At 34.6% G+C, this 16,411-nt stretch overlaps 1 protein-coding gene across 2 annotated transcripts in view; it reads left to right on the top strand.

The window, feature by feature from the left end:
• Positions 1-880: 880 nt before the first annotated feature.
• Positions 881-16,411, top strand: part of ZPBP (zona pellucida binding protein) — a 153,503-nt gene continuing 137,972 nt past the window's right edge. Inside the window, exons 1-3 of one of the 2 annotated variants that reach the window (XM_023232045.2) lie at positions 881-1,071; positions 4,645-4,725; positions 12,472-12,597. In XM_023232045.2, the coding sequence (XP_023087813.1) occupies positions 945-1,071; positions 4,645-4,725; positions 12,472-12,597 (334 nt within the window). In that variant the 5' untranslated portion in view covers positions 881-944. The remainder of the gene's footprint in view (positions 1,072-4,644; positions 4,726-12,471; positions 12,598-16,411) is intronic. The other variant, XM_023232046.2, reaches the window with a different exon arrangement.

Here is a 16,411-nt window from a genome sequence, read left to right as displayed (position 1 = left end):
AAAAGATGGTTAAAAAAAAAAAAGCTAATATTAATTCCTCTGGTATCATTTCAAGGCTAATGAGGGTCTGAAGCTGTCTTCAGTGGTTAACCTTTGTTCTCTCTGGTAAAGGAGCAGGGCAGGATACCTCTTTGTCTTTCTAAATCTATGTCTTGCTTCTAGGTAAAAAGAGGGAAGGTGGACATCTCTCCTGCATCCGCTGGTTCTTGTCTTCAGGGCAGCAATCCTTCATATTTGAGAAGGTATATTCTGGTCTCCCACACAGGATAGATGGTTTTGTATGTTTTGCTGAATTTAGGTGATACTGTAAGATGATTTTCCAGTCTATTTTAGAAAGTAAACTTCATCTATGGTTGTTTCCTCTGTCCTTCCATCAAGCTTCTTTCCGAGGCTGTAGGCCTTACTTACCTTTAATTCCCACTGTGTATTGCATTTATCTCCCAATTAAGTTCCACACATCCATAAAATACTAGCTGCTGACATTACTAGATCAAAGCAATCCACTGAGGGCTCTACACGTCTTAACTCATGCATTCTCACTATCTGTTGTTCGAAACTTGGTCCCACATCTACCACCTGGCTTACAAAAAGGGCCTTCCTTCTGATCACAAACCCTTTGCAAAGGTAAAAGCACTGGCTTTGGAGCCCAACGATTCTCTCTCAGCTCTAGGATCTTGGACAAATCACTTATGTTCTTGAGGATGCCCTGCGTGGCGGTGTTGTCCTGAAGGCCTGGGGGCCGCACAGCAAAGCAGGCGAGTGCAGGCCCCACCAGCTAAGTGGAGACACAGGCGGACCTCCAGTCTACTATCCCGGCGGAAGTGGGAGCACGTCCATCAGGTCCGTCGTTCCGGTCCTCCGCCCGCCAACTTCCGGCTGCAGGTGGAGGCGCGTTGCTTAACGACCTTCCGCGCGGACGGTGGGCAGGCGACGGCGGCGTGTGGATGGAGGCCTCGGCCGTCCGCCCGGCGCGGCGGGGCAGGCGGCGGACCCGGGCCGCCGGCTCCCTGCTCTCTCAGGCCGCCATCCTCCTCTTTATCTCCGCCTTCCTCGTGCGGGTGCCCTCATCAGGTGAGGGTCCGCGCCGCCGGGCCAGCTCCGCAGGGAAAACCGCAGCTTTCCCCACTCTTCGAATTGCCTTTCCTTGTGTCACGTGCATCCCTGTTATATAGAGACACCTTGCTCACTAATACGTGACAAGAAAGGTTTGTTTTTTATAGAAGTCGCACTCTGTATTTGCATAGAGGAGTGAATGACAGGAAATTAAGGTATCGGTAGATCACCTACAGTTGAAGTTTTAAAATTAAATTGCTTTGTTAATAAACTCCTTGATTCAGTCCATGGGTCATCTGCCAGGTTTGCATTTCAGTGTGTGAACTCTGTAATGATGTGCTCAGTGTTTTTCAAAGTGAATAGGCAACGTGCTGCTTTGAAATTATCCGTGATGGTGGAGCGCCATCTATTGGTTTTAGCTGTAAAATATAGGAAATAATGCGATTTTAAAGTTTTGACCTCTAAAGAATTGAAGTACTTTTCTATACTGTTTTAAAAATACATTTAAGGCCGGGCGTGGTCGCTCACGCCTGTAATCCCAGCACTTTGGGAGGCCGATTCGGGCGGATCACAAGGTCAGAAGATCGAGACCATCCTGGCTAACATGGTGAAACCCCATCCCTACTAAAAATACAAAAATAATTAGCCAGCGCCCTAGTGGACGCCTGTAGTCCCAGCTACACGGGAGGCTGAGGCAGGAGAATGGCGTGAACCCGGGAGGCGGAGCTTGCAGTGAGCTGAGATCCTGCCGCTGCACTCCAGCCTGGGCGACAGAGCGAGACTCTGTCTCAAAAAACAAACAAACAAAAAAAAAACAAACAAAAAATACATTTAAGATACTGATGAACAAACACTGAGGAAGGAAGTGAAAATTTAATTGAACTGTTCTTTAACTAGAAAGGTTTGGGCTGCATTATTTCGTGTTGAAATTCTAGACTCATAAAACAAAATATCTCCCAGAATTGATAAAATCACAGATTTGCTTCATATGAAAAAAGTTGTTCAAATAAGGAATAATGAGAAAAAGAAGTCCTCCAAGAATATAAATGTAAAAGGAATGTGGAGGTAGGCAGGGGATGGGGGAGGAGAAAGTAAGTAAATGGAGTGAATAGAGATTTAAAAATCAAAGTCCAGGCATCAGGAATCCAAAGATGATTATTCTATAAGTATATGAATAACTGATAGCCATCAATTGCCATGTAGGAGAAAGAAGCTTCTTGGATATGTTTCATGGTCGTGTATTAGGTGTGAAAGGGTTTTTATTTTAAAATTTTACCTGGTGATCTTTTGATGAAATAATGAGATTAGACCTTTGAGGTATAAGAAATAGAATAAGCAGTTAGTATAAGTGATGAATAGTGAAGGCCTCTTATATACCTTTTTACAATTTTTACAGTATTCTCATTTTCTACAGTAACTGTAAGGATGGAATTATTATTAGTCCCATTTTGCATATGAGAAAACTGAAACTCCTAGAGTCAAAAGTGATTTTCCTAAAACCAGTACATGGAAGAATTAGGATTTAAACTCAAGTCCTCTGGCTTTGATACCACATCCTTTTCTTTGCACTTTGCTATTCCTGTCTGTTAAAGGCTATTTGGGTATAATGCTTTATTGCATTTTTATACTGCCCCTCACATTAGTATGCCCATTACATTTGCTCATTTAACAATGAAGACTATCAGAATATGTTTCACAATTGTTATTTAATATTGACAGTGTGCAAGGTATGGTGTTTGATACTGGTATTTGATAAGTTAACATAAACATTGATCCCACTATCAGTGGAGCTTATAATCTAATAAGGAAAATGATATGTGTGCATCAAGAACTATAGTACAATGTAAGCCGGTGTCTACAAGGGTTTTTCTGATGTTATCTTCTAGAATTTTTATAGTTTCAGGTCCTAGATTTAAGTCCTTAATTCATCTTGAGTTGATTTTTATATAAGGTGAGAGATGAGGATCCAGTGTCATTCTTCTGCATGTGGCTTTCCAATTATCGCAGCACCATTTAGGCAAAGATTTCGTGACCAAGAACCCAAAAGCAAATGCAACAAAAACAATGACAAAAATGCCAGACTTAATTAAACTAAAGAGCTTTTGCACAGCAAGAGGAACAATCAGTCGAGTAAACAGACAACCCACAGAATGGGAGAAAACCTTCACAGTCTATACATCTGACAAAGGACTAATATCTAGAATCTATATCTAGAATCTACAAGGAACTCAAACAAATTAACAAGAAAAAACCCCCAACAATCCCATCAAAAAGTGGGCTAAAGACATGAGTAGGCAATTCTCAAAAGAAGTTATACAAATGGCCAAAAAACATATGAAAAAATGCTCAACATCACTAGTTATCAGAGAAATGCAAATGAAAACCACAGTATGATATCACCTTACTCTCACAAGAATGGCCATAAACAAAAAATAAAAATTAATAGATGTTGGTATGGATGCGGTGAAAAGGGAACACTTCTGCACTGCTGGTGGGAATGTAAACTAGTACAACCATTGTGGAAAATTGTGGAGATTCCCTAAAGAACTCCACATTGGAACTCCCGAATGTAGAACTACCATTGGATTCAGCAGTCCAACTACTGGGTGTCTACTTGGAGGAAAATAAGTCATTTATGAAAAAGATACTTGCACACACATGTTTATAGCAGCACAATTCACAATTGCAGAATCATGGAACCAGCCCAAATGCCCATCAGTTAACCAGTGGATAAAGAAACTGTGGTGTATGGTATATATATAAATATGTGTGTGTTGAGGGGGGCATATATGTATACACATAAATGTGTGTGTGTATAAGTATGTGTATATATAGGTATATGGAATACTACTCAGCTATAAAAAAGGAATGAATTAATGGCACTTGCAGCAACCTAGATGGGGTTGGAGACTATTATTATAAGTGAAGTAACTCAGGAATGGAAAAACAAAACATTATATGTTCTCATTTATCAGTGGGAGTTAAGCTATGAGGATGCAAAGGCATAAGAATGATACAGTGGTCTTTGGGGACTCGGGTGGGAGAAACGGTGGGAAGGGGGTGAGGGATAAAAGGCTACAAATTGGGTTTAGTGTTTGTTATGTGATGGGTGCACCAAAATCTGAAAATCCTTACTAAAGAATTTATGGAACCAAATACCACCTGTTCCTCCAAAACTTATGGAAAGTAAAAACAAAGAACTATAGTACAGTGTAGAATGAGTGTTATTAAAAAGGTACTGGTGATGTACTGTGGCAGGTAAGAAGTGCTAAGGACAAATGAGGTTTGAAGGAGAAGGGACTTGTGATTTGCGTCTTGAATTGTGGGAGATGTGAGCTTCTAATAATGAAGAGAGTATTCTAAATGGATTTAGAAAAAATCAGAGGTGAGATATAATATGGAGTAGCAGTAGGTAGATTAAATTTATCAGATCATCTGGGGGGAATAGAGTTGGAACAGTGATATCAACTGTCAGAGGAGATTGAATGATGGCTCTTCCCCTCAACCAATACCAAAGATACTGTAATACTATACTTGAATATTTTAGAATATCTAATGAGACAAATTGTTGATCATTTTTTTTTTTGATAGTTGGACACTTGGTTCGATTACCAAGAGGTTTTCGCTTGACCAAAGATTCAGTGAAAATAGTGGGATCGACAAGTTTTCCAGGTATTCATGAATATATTTCACTAATTTTTAAATACGTTATTAGCATTTGTTTAAATTTTATCAATCTTGTCCAAAAGGCTAATGTTCTTCTGTTATCCTAGTCTGCTAAGGCCCTTTTCTTTCTAGAGAAGTGGATTAAAGTTGTTTGCATATGATTAGACTCATCCAGTTCTAATACTGTATGCTATAACTGCATAAGTGTACAAAGAATAATTATTTCTAAAAGTTATCTGAAGTTGCCTGTAGTGGATTTTTATTATATAATAATTAGCTATAATATTAAATGTATGTAATGCAAATGTGGTAATACAAATCATACATATTTTGGATTCAAAGATTTGCAATAGTCACACGAAGTGTAGCAACTACAGCTTGTTTTGGTGTTTTTTAAGTTGTAGCAAATTCACATGCCATAAAATTCTTGCTTTAAAGTGCACAGTTCAGTTGTTTTTAGTATATTGACAAGATTGGACAACTGTTACCCCTATCTAATTTTACAACATTTTCATCACCCCAAAAAGAAAGACCTAATCCATTATGCAATCATTCTTCAGCCCTGGAAAGTACTTATTTACTTTCTGTCTCTATAGTTTTGCCTGTTCTGAAAATTTCATATAAATGGGGTCATACACTGTGTGCCCTTTTGTGTCTATCTTTCACTTAGTGTAATGCTTTTGAGGTTCAGCCATGTTATAGAGTGCATAAATACTTCATTCCTTTTTAGGGTGAAATAATACTCACTTCTCTACCTAGCAGTACATATGGGACATATGGTAACTCTATGTTTAATATTTTGAGGAGCTGCCAAACTATTTTTTAAAGAGCCTAAGCTATTTTACTTTCACACGAGCAATGTATGAGAGTTCAAATTTTCGAATATCCTAAACATTGTTATTGTCCATCTTTTTTTATAGCTATCGTAGTATGTGTAAACTGGTATCATTGTGGTTTTGATTTGCATTTCTCTAATGACTAATGATGTTGTAACTCTTCATGTGTTTTGTGGCTATATGGATACGTCATTTTCAGAATACCTATTCAAGTCCTTTGCCCATTTTTAAATTGGGTGGTTTTCTTTTTGTTGTTGAATTGTAGAGTTCTTTATATATTCTATATATTGGATATATGATTTGCAAATATTTTTCCCAGTTGGTGGATTGTGTTTTCACTTTCTTAATGTTTTCTTTGAAGCATATGTTTTAAACTTTGATAAAGAAGTCTAATTTCTATTTTTTATATGGTGCTGGTGCTTCAGGTATCATATCTAATAAATTAATCAGTGGTTACAAAGTGTTATTCCTATATTTCTTTATAAGAATGTTGTAGTTTCAACTCTGACATTTAGGCCTTTGATCTATTTTGAGTTAATTTTTGTGTATGGTGCAAGGTAGAAGTCATACTCATTCTTTAGCACATGGCTATCCAGTTGTTTTGTCACCATTTGTTGAAGAGATTATTCTTTTTCTTTTGAATTGGCTTGGCACTTGTATTGAAAAGCAATTGGCCCGAGATGTATGGGTTTATTTTTGGACTTTAAGTTCTATACAATTGATTTATATATCTATTCTTATGCTGATACTTTGCTATCTTGATTATTGTTGCTTATAATAAGTTTTGAAATCATTAAGTGTGAGTCCTTCAAATTTGTTCTTTTTAAGATTGCTTTGTCTTCCTTGGGTCCCTTGCAATTCCGTATTCTAGAATCAGCTTGTCAATTTCTGCAAAAAAGTCTATTGAGATTTTAACAGGGATTTCATTGAATCTGTAGATCAATTTTAGGAGTATTGTTACCTTAACAATAATAAGTCTTCTTATCTATGAAATTGGGTTGTCTTTCCATTATTTCAATTTATTTAGATCTTTAGTTTCCCTGAATTATATTTTATAGTTTTCAGTGTGCAAGTGTTACATTTCTTCTGTTAAATTTACCCCTAAATATTTTATTATTTTCAATGCTATTGTAAATGAATGGTTTTATTCAGTAAGTTTTTGGATTGGTCATTGCTAGCATATAGAAACACAATTGATAGTTTCATACTGATGTTATGTAAAACTGGTATCAGTTTTCACCATTAAGTATGATGTTAGCTGTGAGTTTTTTGTAGAGGCCCTTTATCAGGGTTATGGAGTTCCCTTCAATTCTTTGTTGAGTTCTTTTATTGTGAAAGGGGTTGAATTTTGCTAAATGCTTTTTCTCCATGTATAGCAACGATAATGTGTTTTTTATTCTTTATCCTGTTAATATGATGCATCACATTGATTTTCGTAGTTTGAACTTGCTTTGCATTCCTGGGATAAATTCCGGTTGATTATAATGTATAATCCTTTCTTATGTTGCTGGATTTGGTTGCTAGTGTTTTCAGGATTTTTATGGCTATGTTCATAAGGAAAATGGGTCTGTAAATTTCTTGTGATGCCTTTGATTTTGGTTTTAATGCAAACAAAGCCAGCCTTGTTCTACTGGCTTCATAGAACAAGTTGGTATGTAATTACCTCCTCTTCTGTCTTTTGGAAGAGTTTGTGAAGGATTGTTGTTAATTCTGTTAACTGTTTGGTAAAATTCACCAGTGAATTCATTTGATGCTGAATTTTTCTTTGTGGGAGGTTTTTGATTACCAGTTTAATCACTGATTTTAGGCCTATTCAGACTTTCTATTTCATTATGACTTTTTTATGAGAAACTATTAATCAAAGGTTACTTGTGTGGGATGAGTTGCTTCTCTCTTGCTACTTTCAAGATTATCTCCTTGTTTATGGATTTTGACAGTTTGATTTTGATGTGTCTGGCTATGGATTTCCTTTAAGTTTATCATAATTGGAGTTAATTGAATTCTTGGATATGTGGATTCATGTTTTCAATCAAATTTGGGATGTTTTGTCATTATTAAAAAAAGTCTTTTTCTCTCTCTCCCCTCTTTCGGGACTCTGATTATGCATACATTGATATGCTTAATGCTTTTTCAAAGGTCTCTTGAGTTACTGATGTTTATCCTTTTTTTCTTCTTTTTCTCAGACTGGATAATCCCATGTTGACCTATCTTCAAGTTTGCTGATTCTTCTGCCTTCTCAATTTGCTATTGATTCCTTCTAGTTAATTTACCATTTCAGTTATTGTACTTTTTAATCTGCAGTTTATTAAAAATAATTTTTGTATCTTTATTGATATTTTCTATTTGGAATATCACACATTCTTTATTACTGTAGACATGGTTTTCTTTGATCATATGTGAAATATCTAACTTAAAATCTTTATCCAGTAAGTCCGACATTTGGTCTTTCTCCAATAATTGGCTTTCCTTGGAGTCTGTTTCAGTGGGCTACCTTTTTTATGCACATGTCCGTATTTTCTTGGTTTTCTGCATGTCTCGTATTTTTAGTTGAAAACTTGACATTTACAATAATATAGCAACACTGGAAATAAGATTCTTTCTACTTCCCAGAGTGTGATGTTGCTGCTGTTTGCTGATATCATGTATTTGTTCAGTGAGTTTCTGAACTAATTGTGTAAGTTTTGTATTCTTTATCTCATAGCCACTGAAATCTCTGCTTAATTAACTTAGGCTAATGATTGGACAGAGTTTTTATTAAACATCTTGAACCAGTTAGTCTCCTAGTCTTTGCTGAGGGTGTCCTTGTGCATGTTGTGACATACTTTTCAGATAGTTGGCAACTTGACCTTATCATTGACTTTATGCTGTGCAGAACCTCAATTTCAGCCAAAGGAGAGAACTTAAGGCCTCTTCATCTTTACTGAGTATACAGATTGTCCTGGGCATGTACACAGTCCTTTGCATGAATATGTCCTGCTATTTTTTCAGGAATATTCAGAACAATTCAAAGTTCCTGTGGACATGACATTCCCCAGCTTTTCCTCTTAAGGGTTTTGGTTAGTCTGTTTCCCCAATTGTTGCTCACTATATCAGGCAGTCACAAAGTTAAATGAGGGCCTCTAATTGTTTTTAATGAATTCTTTTGGGGAAAAGGCTTTTTACAGTAGATGAAGTCCAAGTCAGGTCAAGCACGGACAGCCTTTAATGTGAGATCTTCCAGGATGTTGACTCACAGGTCACATACTGATAGTACTCTGGGAAGGAGGCTTTAAAGGCATTCTAACCATGCCTGCCCCTTCCATTGACTGCCAGGCCTCTGGTTCTCACTGGGATTGTAAACTGTTGGTTGTCATGACTCCTTATTGCAGAGCTGGGAAAGGAGGCATGGGAATCAGGCATGTTAAAATGCTACAAGCTCACTGTTTCTACCGATTGTAATTAGTTCCTTAGGGATGCTGGAACAAAAGAACCATAGACAGGGTGGCTTAAACAACAGAAATTATTGTCTTACAGTTGTAGAGGCTAGAAATCAAAAATCAAAGTGTTGACAGAGTTGGTTTCTTCTGGAGACTTTGAGGAAAGAATCTGTTCCAGATATTTGTCTTTGGCTTTTAGATTACCATCTTTTCCCTATCACTCTGTATCCTCTTCCCTCTGTATTTTCTGTTTCCAAATTTCCCCTTTTAATAAGGGGATCAGTCATATTGGATTTGGACCCAGCCTGATGACTTCATTTTAACCTGACTTCCTCAGTAAAGACTATTTCTGAATAAGTTTATATCCTGAAGTACTGGAGATTAGGACTTCAACATATTAATAAGAGAGAGGACACAATCAACCCATGAATCAGATCCAGTTGTTTTTCTTGAATAAATGTTTTCTGGATTGCTATATTTGATTAATTTTGAGTTTGAGTCCTGGAAATGTTTATTCTGATAATTTCTACATTTTTCCTCCTTACTTTTATGAAGGAGGTAATTTTTGGAGTTCCTTATTCTGCCATTTTTATTGATCTCCCCAATGACAACTTTTAAAGCTGAATTATAAAATGTTATCTGGGTAACTAATTTCCCTTTTATTTTCTTTTATTGTATAATATTAAATTTATTCTTAAAATAGATTACCATTCCAATTCACTAGGTAGTTCTTATATCTCTGAGTAGATTATTATATGATATTTCATTGGTTTTGACCCATAATATACTGACTGCATGATTTTTTGTGCCTTCCGTTTCTTCTGTCATGTAAGGTCTTGGCATCTGTCTGTGTTGGCCACTTTTCAGATTTGTGACCCTCTTTTTAACTAGTTCACCTTTTGCATATTCTTTTCAGGTCAGTTTTCCATTTTCATTAACTCATGTATTAGTTCACTGAGCCTTTATTTATATTTTGTTGCACTTTTAGTTTATTCTATTTTTTTTTTTTGGTGTATATAATAAATGCCATTTTGTATTTTTTTTTGGTACCTGTTCAGAAGTTTTCTGGGACTGTATTATCCAGGAGAAGAGGTTTTAGCATCATAGGACCTGAGCATTCTCAATCTCACTGACATTGCTCTTCAAAAAGGCTGCATCAGTTCACACTTCCTTCAGTGGTACTTGAGGGGGGTCCCATTTTCCCACATCCTTATCAGCACAAAATTTTACCCAACTTTTTCCATATTTGCTAAGCTGAAGATTATGTTGCCTCTGTGCATTCTTTTCTTTGTTGTTTTCAAAAGAGTTCTTTTTCATATTGTTTATATTCCAGTTATAAATACATTATTAACTTTGTGGCAAATATCCTCTCCCTACAGTCAAATTTGTTAACTTTGCCTATGTTATACAGGATCAAACAGAAATTGTTACCATTTAAGAAGTTGAGTTCAGTAGTTTTATATTTGTGCTTTTTGCATTAAAATAATTTTCTATAACTGATTCAGACAAAAAGGTATTATTTTCTTTAAATAATGACTTGCCTTCAGGAATTCAGTGTACCTGGAATTTATTTTTATATATGGTAAGAGGTGTAAATCTAAGTTTACCTTTGCATATATTTTGAGATAACTTTTAACTATAATTTATTGATAATCTATATTTTCTCCAGTGATTTTAGGTACCACGTCTACCACATATATATCAGTTATTTATACCAATTTGATTTTTTTCCCTACACCCATTATTTGTTTCTACACCAGGCCTCCCTTTTTTTATTTAGTGTAAATGTTAATATATCTCAGTAACTCTTATTCCTAGTCCCTCCTCTTTGCTTTTCTGTTATAGAATTGTTTCAGATATTTATGAAGCTTTAATCTTCCTAATGGATTATAGAATCAGTATTGAAGAGCTTCTTAAATAATTTCTTCTGGGATTTTGCTTATGTGTTGATAAATACATTTGGGAATAAATTGACATCTTTAAAGTTATGTGTATACAATCATGATTATGGCATTGTGGTCTAATTTTATGTCTTTTGCTAGAGTCTAAAGATATTCCCCACAGAGGTCTTATTTGATTATAGAGGGACTTTTGTTTATTGTACTCTAAATATTATCTTCTTTCCTGCAAAATGGTTTAATGCATTATTGTTGATGTAGAGGAATATTATTTGTTTTTGTATGTTGATCTTGCATTGGGAAACTCTTCTGGATTCATGTATATTTGCTGTGAAATAGGTACAGGGATTAGTGGGGGCGAGAGGAAGGGTACAGTCATGGTATGAGGTACTGTCAAGCCAAAGCACAAAGGATATGCTTATGCTGATTTTCCAAAGATGAGGAGGAACTTACACCAATAAAATCACAAAAGAATGATGCTGTGTGCTGCTATGGCATGGTTAGGACAGAGGGTGTGAAAAGAGGTATACTGAGATATGTGCAAAAGACAGATCATGGAGAGTGGTGCCAGTAAATCATGCTGAGGAGTGAAAATTTATGGGGTAAGCATTTATTAAAGAAGATATTAAAGAAGTTAGGCACTCTATTAATGCAAACATTTCATTAAAGTATTCAGAAAGAAAAAAAATCACCTCAATCAACATAGAAAAAACATTTCTTAAAATTCAGTGCTGATTTATGTTTATGATAAAAACAAATAACCAAGAACAGAGGGGAACTTTCTTAACCTGTGGAAGGGTATGTACCTAAAAGTACATTCAATAAACATCATGCTTTATGGTAAAACTTTAGAGGAAGTCTCTTAAAAGTCAAAGAGAATTTTGATTCTCTTTATTTTACTGGATCACAAAAATCTTTGTATAGAGTGTGTTAATGAAGAGTTGCCATGCAGTGTCTAAAGGATTGTTGGAACCTTTCCTAAAAGTTTACTTATGAGTAAACTTAAAACAATGGAATCTTTACCGAGTTCCTTTTGTATTTCCTAAAGGATACTAGTTTTGCTTACTTATCAGGATTTAAATTTCAAAGCAAATGGAACAAAATGCTTTAATATTTAAAATCAGTATAAGCGTAAATTTGCTGACTTTTTAATCACTTTATCGTTTTTATTCAGTACATAACGCTACATCATTGTGAATAATGCATTATTCTGCTAATCTAATTTTTAAGCTCTAATCATGTTTGGTGTCTTTACAAAACAGATAAAGTATAGATACAGTATTAATACTTTGTTATTGAAATAATATTCTGAGAATAAAACAGGTTAGTGTACATGAGCTCTGAGTGAAAAGTACTAACACATGCTCAGGTTGGGGATACATGTACACACACGTACATGCATACACATACATACATACAAATACATAATATATTTTTAATGTTAATTACATAAAATGCAATGAAATTTAGTTTTTATCAGGTAATAGCAATAATTCAAAGTACTCTTATTATTGCATGTAACCCAAACTACAAAAGTATACATTATAGAGAAAGAAAAGAATATAAAATACTATTGGAACATTTTAAATATTGTATTTTCAGTGAAAGTGTATGTCATGCTCCATCAAAAGAGTCCACATGTGTTGTGTGTAACGCAACAACTGCGAAATGCTGAACTGATAGACCCATCATTCCAATGGCATGGGCCTAAAGGAAAAATTGTTTCAGGTAGGATTTTGTTTCAATTATTATAATTAAATAAATGTATCTGAGTTGTGTGCAACACACAAAGAATGTTTGTATCTCATACATATTTATGTTATTTCCTCAATTCTTTTTTCTGTGATTTCCTTTTGGAGTTAGAGCTAGCAATGTAGATAGTGTTCCCATTTTTACATATTTTATTTTGATACAGAGACATACTCTAAGAAGAACTGTTTAGAGGGTTCTCAAAGCATCTATAATCCCCAAAAGGTACTTTTTTCACTTAGAAATTACTGTTTGTATGACTGATTTGATTAATATTTCCTCTAGTCACCTTTTTGTTCTTTAATCGTGAAATACAGATTTTACTTTTATTATAATTTTTTTAAGTAGATAAAAGCTGATTTTTTAACACTGTAGTTTTAAAAACTACAGTTAACTTAGCTGACTTTGTTTCTAGCCTTGCATAAAATATAGATTAATGAGTTTTCATTTTGAAGATCCGTTCAGTCATTTTTGTATACCCTCAGAGAAAGTTTTTCTTTATTGCTCTATGTACCATATTTTCTTTTCTTTCTTTTGAAAAATCTTATTGGTATTTTGAGATTGTGCCTGTGGATAAAAACTTACAGGCTTACTTTATTTTCTTGGATGAAAGAGAGCAATATATTTATACAAAGACTTGCTAAAGAAGTGTAGGAAATAGTAATTTTTAAATATGTTTTAATTCTTATTTATGTAACTAAGAGATCTCAGCTGTATGTTTCTGTGATATTTATGTTGATTCTAAAATAGGTAATTTTAAAGAGTTAATCTCCTCTTTAGGTCAGTCTGTGTTTTTCTTAGGACAAATTATTCATCATTCATTTAGTGAGTGACTACTTGATGGAAGCTGCTGTGCTAGGTTTTATGGGGGATAGAAAGATCAGACATAACCTCTGCCTCACAACACTAGCAAAGTAGGAATGATTGTGCAGTTTGTTCGTGAGATCAGCAGGACTCATTAACAGAAATTCTAATAGGTTTTGCAGCTTATATGAATCACAGAAGTGGTCCAGGTGTAAAAGCACCCAATACTGGAAATACAATCAGATTTTATTTTTGTTGCTCTCTAATAGTAGCACATAATGTAATAGAAACATATGTATATTGAAACTCTGCAAGTTGAAAAATAGAAACTTTTAAGCATTGAATTTTTCTATTGTCATTTGTTGCTCCTTTGATTTGGAAATTGAAATTTGAAATTTTTTCTTCAAGGTGACATGCCAAGTCTTGTAGTTTATATTGCAAATATAGAATGAAATTCAATTTATCCTTTAAGTAGGAGCAATATTTATTTTACTCACTTTTATAATAGAAAAGTAGGTATTCATAAATGTAGTTATTTCCAGGTAAAGATACAATCCTGTTACTACATTGGTTTTTACCTTTATGAAAACTGTTCTTAGGGAATTCTGGTATTTTAACTTTATGATTATATTATAGTTTTCAATACAGTATTTTATCATAGGTCACTGTCTACCAGTTGTAAAGCTTATTAAGAACACTGTACTTTTTATTTCAGAAAGGACTGGAAGAGGTCTAATTTCTTAAAGTTTGAAGAACGGAGAAGCTTTTTGGACTGTAGTTTAAACTACACTGTACTTATCATTTTATGAATATCTCAAAGATAGTTTCCCTTAATTTGAGCCAAATAAATCATGTAATTATGTGATTATTTGTACATTCCTTTGGAGAAAATACTCAAGTTGTTTGGATGTGTTATGAAACATAGGGAGCAAGTCTTAGATTTGGTGTCTCTCTTTTTCTCTGTTTCTGTTCAGTATTGTTTATTTACAAAGGAATTGCCTTTATTGCAACAAGTTCTGTACCTCCCACTCTGACCCTAATACTAGTCTGATGAATTAACTCTTTTTGGTGTGTGGACTTTCCTACTTTTCTAAATATTCACACAAACATCTGTAAGTACTCACACATGTGTTCAGCTTTCCTACGTCAAGCTATTAACAATCAGTTACCTTACATAGTTGCCATTTTTGTGTATGTGTGTGGCGAGAACTTTTGAGATTTACTCTTAGAAAATTTCAAGTATACAATACATTAATGTTAACTGTATTTACCATTCTATACATTAGGTCTCCTGAACTTATTCATCTTATAACTCAAATTTTATACCCTTGGACCAAGAACAACGTGTCCCCAACCCCCCAGTCCCTGGTAACCACCATTCTACCCTATATTTGTGGTAGGGTGGAGTGTGAGTCTGACTTTTGTATGAGTTTTAGTGTGACTTTCTTAGATTCCACATATAAGTGAGGTCATGTATATATCTCTTTCAGTTTCTGCCTTATTTTACTTAGTATAGTGAATTTTATAAAAATAATAAACACAAGATTACCATGTGTCAGATATTATTCTAACAATTTACACATATTAATTTTAACAATGACCTTTTGCAGTAATTACAGCCATTTTCTCCATTTTATAAATGGGAAAACAAAAGCATTAAGAGAATAAGGTACTTTCCTAAAGTCAAATGTCTGAAGTCTTTTATCAGAGTTCATAGATATAATCTCAGTGAGATAGGAACATACCATTTTATGAATTTTGGTAGATTGTATCTTTCAAGGAATTTGTCCAACATTGGATTTTTAAATGTGTTATATTTATATGCATAAAGTAGTTTGTAGTATATTGTGTTATCTCTTTATAGATAACAGATTTCTGGTTTTCAGAATCTATAGTGATGTGTCCTCATTCACTCCTGATGTTGGTTGTGTCTTCTCTCTCTCTCTCTCTCTTTTTTGTTCTCTCTTACTGGTAATGTTGAGCATCTTTTCATATGTTTGTTGTCCACATGTTTGACTTCTTTTGAGAAGTATCTGTTCGTGTCTTTTGCCCATTTTTTAGTGGAGTTGCTTGATTTTTGTTTGTTTTGTTAAGTTCCTCATGGATTCTGGTTATTAGACTTCATGTGAGGCATAGTTTGCAAACAGTTTCTCCCATTCTGTAGGTTGTCTGTTTACTTTGTTGATAGTTTCTTTTAATATGCAGAGCTCCTTAGTTTAATTAGGTCCCACTTATCTGTTTCTGTTTGTCTTGCAATTGCTTTTGGAGTCTTGTTCATGAAATCTTTGCCAGTGCCTGTGTTCAGAGTGGTGTTTCCTAGATTTTCTTTTAGTATTTTTATAGTTTTAGGCCTTACACTTAAGTCTTTTAAAAATTCCTCTTAAGAATATTTAAAAATTTTTCTTAAAAACTTTTTGGATACAGAGTAGGTATATATATGTATGTGTGGATAAGATGTTTTGATACAGGCAGTCAATGTGAAATAAGCACATCATGGAGAACGGAGTATCCATCTCCTAAAGCACTTATTCCTTAGGTTATGAATATTCCAATTACATTCTTTATTTTAGTATATACGATTAAGTTATTATTGACTATAGTCATCCTATTATTGACTATCAAATAGTAGGTCTTATTCATTTTTTCTATTTTTTTGGTACCCATTAATCATCCCCACTTGCCCCCAAAAGTAACCATCCTTCTACTCTCTATGTCCATGAGTTCAATTGATTTGAATTTTAGATCCTGCAGACAAGTGAGGACATGCAATGTTTGTCTTCCTATGACTGCTTATTTCACTTAACATAATGATCTCCAGTTCCATCCATGTTGCTGCAGATGTCTGGATCTCATTCTTTTTTATGGCTGAACAGTACTCCATTGTGTATATGTACCACATTTTCTTTATCCATTCATCTACTGATGGACACGTAGTTTGCTTCTAAATCTTAGCTATTGTAGGCAGTGCTGCAACAAACAAGAATGCAGA

Source organism: Piliocolobus tephrosceles, chromosome 8 (genome assembly GCF_002776525.5).
Source record: "Piliocolobus tephrosceles isolate RC106 chromosome 8, ASM277652v3, whole genome shotgun sequence".
In the NCBI taxonomy this organism is placed as follows: domain Eukaryota; kingdom Metazoa; phylum Chordata; class Mammalia; order Primates; family Cercopithecidae; genus Piliocolobus; species Piliocolobus tephrosceles.
Note: the sequence above shows the minus strand (reverse complement) of the source record. Positions and strands in the feature narration are given on the sequence as shown.